The 3,815-nt window shown below is 37.1% G+C and overlaps 1 protein-coding gene across 1 annotated transcript; it reads right to left on the reverse strand.

Moving 5' to 3' along the window:
* Positions 1–867: 867 nt before the first annotated feature.
* LOC128659840 (structural maintenance of chromosomes protein 5-like) lies at positions 868–3,293 on the reverse strand. Its single transcript, XM_053713415.1, has 2 exons — positions 3,253–3,293; positions 868–1,213 (listed from the first exon to the last, which is right to left on the reverse strand). Exons 1-2 carry the CDS (start codon positions 3,253–3,255, stop codon positions 944–946), a joined length of 273 nt encoding a protein of 90 aa, XP_053569390.1. The 5' UTR covers positions 3,256–3,293; the 3' UTR covers positions 868–943.
* Positions 3,294–3,815: the final 522 nt, after the last annotated feature.

Here is a 3,815-nt window from a genome sequence, read left to right on the forward strand (position 1 = left end):
TGAAATCTTTAATTCATCATGCTTATGTCGAGTCAGGTAAAACTCCGCCTCAAAGGATTACAGCTCATTCTACTAGGTCAGTGTCTACTTCCTGGGCATTTAGGAATGAAGCTTCGGTTGATCAGATTTGCAAAGCAGCAACTTGGTCTTCTTTGCATACTTTTACTAAATTCTACCATTTTGATGTGTTTTCTTCTTCTGAAGCAGTTTTTGGTAGAAAAGTACTTCAGGCAGCTGTTTCAGTTTGATTCTTCTGCTTATAATTTCAGTTTTTTTCATTATAAGATTTAAACTTTATTTTGGGTGTGGATTATTTTTCAGCGGAATTGGCTGTCTTTATTTTATCCCTCCCTCTCTAGTGACTCTTGCGTGGAAGATCCACATCTTGGGTAGTCATTATCCCATACGTCACTAGCTCATGGACTCTTGCTAATTACATGAAAGAAAACATAATTTATGTAAGAACTTACCTGATAAATTCATTTCTTTCATATTAGCAAGAGTCCATGAGGCCCACCCTTTTTGTGGTGGTTATGATTTTTTTGTATAAAGCACAATTATTCCAATTCCTTATTTTTTATGCTTTCGCACTTTTGTCTTATCACCCCACTTCTTGGCTATGCGTTAAACTGATTTGTGGGTGTGGTGAGGGGTGTATTTATAGGCATTTTGAGGTTTGGGAAACTTTGCCCTTCCTGGTAGGAATGTATATCCCATACGTCACTAGCTCATGGACTCTTGCTAATATGAAAGAAATGAATTTATCAGGTAAGTTCTTACATAAATTATGTTATATATACTGTTACCTATAATTATCCTGTACCTTCATACTTGTGGTAGTGTGTTATTAAAGCACTGACTCAGAAATGGTGTTAATTATCTTATTTTTTTTATTATTATCAATAATTTAAACAGAAACACACCACCACCCCTTGTCCATCAGTCATTTGTTGAACATGGCATTAACTTGGAGGCCCTGTTGGTCAAGACATGCCTGCAAAAACAACTCCATATCTTCTCTGTGCTGAAATACAAAGAGGAATGGCTCCCTTGCTTCTGGTTCTTCTCTTTGCATCACGTTATCTATGGTCTTCTGGCGGTCATCTTTATTCATTGACACATAACTTGGCATGGTTATGCACCCACAGAACAGTGCCTCATTCTTGACAACCCATTGTATAGCAATGTGTAGATCTTTAATGATTGCTGGCTCCTGTGTCAAGCACATGGGAGGAAACTTAGTCATAATCAGAATCAAAACTGTTATTTTCATAATAAATAAAAAATCATTTAAGGGACACTCAAGTCAAAAACAAACTTTTATAAATCAGAAAGAACATGCAGTTTCCAATTTACTTCCATTATAAAATCTGTTTCGTTCTCTTGTTATCCTTTGCTGAAGGAACAACATTGCACTACTGGCAGCAAGATGAACACATATATGCCGCGTTCGGGCAGTGCTCAGGAGCTAGTGAAGGCGCTTCACTTCCAGCGATGACGTGGCGCTAGGTGACATCACAAGCAAGGGAATTTAGAGAAAATGATCGCATGCGCAAAGGGATCTGCTGCACAATAATGGACTTTGCGCATGCGAACATTTTTAAATAAGCTCCCTTGTAGCTGACTGTAAAAATGTTTAAATTGTGTCTCTCTTTATTAGTGGAGGATTATTTTTATTTAAGCTGTTTACACAACACCGTTGTTCGAGAATGGTTTCCCCTGCCTCTCGGCAAACATTGGAACTCTGACCCACCTTCTTTCAGCTGTTCTCAGCTCAACCCCTGTAGCTTATCCTGCCACATTAAGCTAATAATAGTACGGGTGCTGAGCTGAGAGCAGCTGAATGGAGGTGGGTCAGAGTTCCGATGTTTGCCGAGAGGCAGGGGAAACCAGAGACACTGGGGAAACAATTATCAGCATAACACTGGATAAGTATGACAGCAGCATTTAGTACAGGGCAAAGTGGAGATAGGTTACTTAACCTATCTCCAATTTGCCCTGTACTAAATGCTGCTGTCAGACTTATCAGCCTCACCCATCCCTCCTCTGCTGCTTATAAAACATGGCAGCCTCCACAGCAAAACGTGTGTGGAGGCTGCCATGTTGCCAAGCGTCTGAGCTTGCTCTGAAAAGTGACAGCTTTTCCAGCACGATGGAAGTGCTGGGACTTACGTCATCAGAGTACTCAAAAAACGCCAGGTATCTCATTTGCAAATGTGAGGAAAACGCTACAAGCGAGTCCCAGTTCGCTTGGAGCGCTGCCCGAACGGAGCCATAGTCATCCAATCGCAAAAGACAAATGTGTGCGGGCAAAAATCAGCAGCTAGCTCCCACTAGTGTTGAATATGTGTGTATTCTCTTTCAGCAAGGGATAACAAGAGAACAAAGCACATTTAAAAATAGATGTGCATTTCTAAGTGTCTTAAAATGACATGTTCTATCTGAATCACGCAAGTTAAATTTTGAATTTACTATCCCTTTATGTCCTTAAGGACCGCAGTTGTAACAGATGAAAAAAAATAAATAGTAAAAATAATAAAAATAAATAGTTATGTAGGGTTAGATCTAGGGGGAGGGTTAGATCTAGGGGTAGGGTTGGTGTTAAAAGGTCACTGAAGGAGAAAAAGGTTAATCGTAAAATTGAAAATTGGGTATTTCAAAACTCAGGACAAAATGAAGAAACTGTTTAGCCATGTTGTTTTCTTGGGGGTTGTAGATGCGTAACAGATTTTGGGGGTAAAAGTAAAAAAAAAAGTGTGGTTTTTTAAATTTTTAATCATAATTTATAAAAATATTTAGTAAAAATTATATGATATGATGAAAAGAATGGTATCTGTAGAAAATAAATCTTATGGCGAGAAAAACGGTATATAATATGTGTGGGTACAGTAAAGGCGTAAGAGGAAAATTGCAGCTAAACGCAAACACCGCAGCAATGTAAAAACAGCCTTGGTCGCTAACGCTAAAAAATTGGTACAACAGTCAGGTCACTAAGGGGTTAAAAACGGTAAAAAAAAAAGAAAGCAGCAGAACTTCTTCTTGTTTGAAGAGAACTCCGTGGAGGTTGTGGATGTTACATTTTTGTTGTGTAGAGTGGAGCTTTAAATAGTTCAATATTGTTAATTTAAAACAGTAGATAATACATGAAAACTAAAGAATTACTCCTGTGATTTCCTGACATGATCTATTTATAACTTAGAATAATCATTACATTTGCTTATACTTTGCCTTAATCTTATAAATGTCACTCACCATAAACCAAAAGAAAGCAATTTCATTTTCCGAATTGTGCCTATTGGTTGTTTGATACATTAAAGTTTATTTAAAAAAAAAAAAAAGTTTTCAGAATGATTGTGCATAAAGTTTATTAAAAAAAAAAACGTTTTCTGAATGATTGTGCCTATTGGTTGTTTGATACATTAAAGTTTTATTGAAATTTTTTTTTACAGTGGAGGTCACATGTTTCCTGTCTAGAGTGGAGCTCCAGTCTGCAGATAGACTACTTTGAGCTCAGCTCCACTCTAGACAGGAAACATGTGACCTCCACTCAAAGCTTTTTTTTTTCTTTGCTTTTTGTTTTTAAATCAACTTTAATGTAACAAACAACCTATCGACAATCATTCTGAAAACAAAAACATTTTGCAGTTTTCTTGCGGTTTATGCTGATTTTCATTTATAAGGTAACTACTGTGACTGTCATTTATAAGGTAACCACTGTGACAGTCATTTATAAAGTAACCCCTGTGATTGTCACTTATAAGGTAATCACTGTGATTGTTATTTATAAGGTAACCCCTGTGACTGTCATTTCTAAG

The sequence above is a fragment of the Bombina bombina genome, chromosome 5 (assembly GCF_027579735.1).
Source record: "Bombina bombina isolate aBomBom1 chromosome 5, aBomBom1.pri, whole genome shotgun sequence".
Taxonomy (NCBI): Eukaryota; Metazoa; Chordata; class Amphibia; order Anura; family Bombinatoridae; genus Bombina; species Bombina bombina.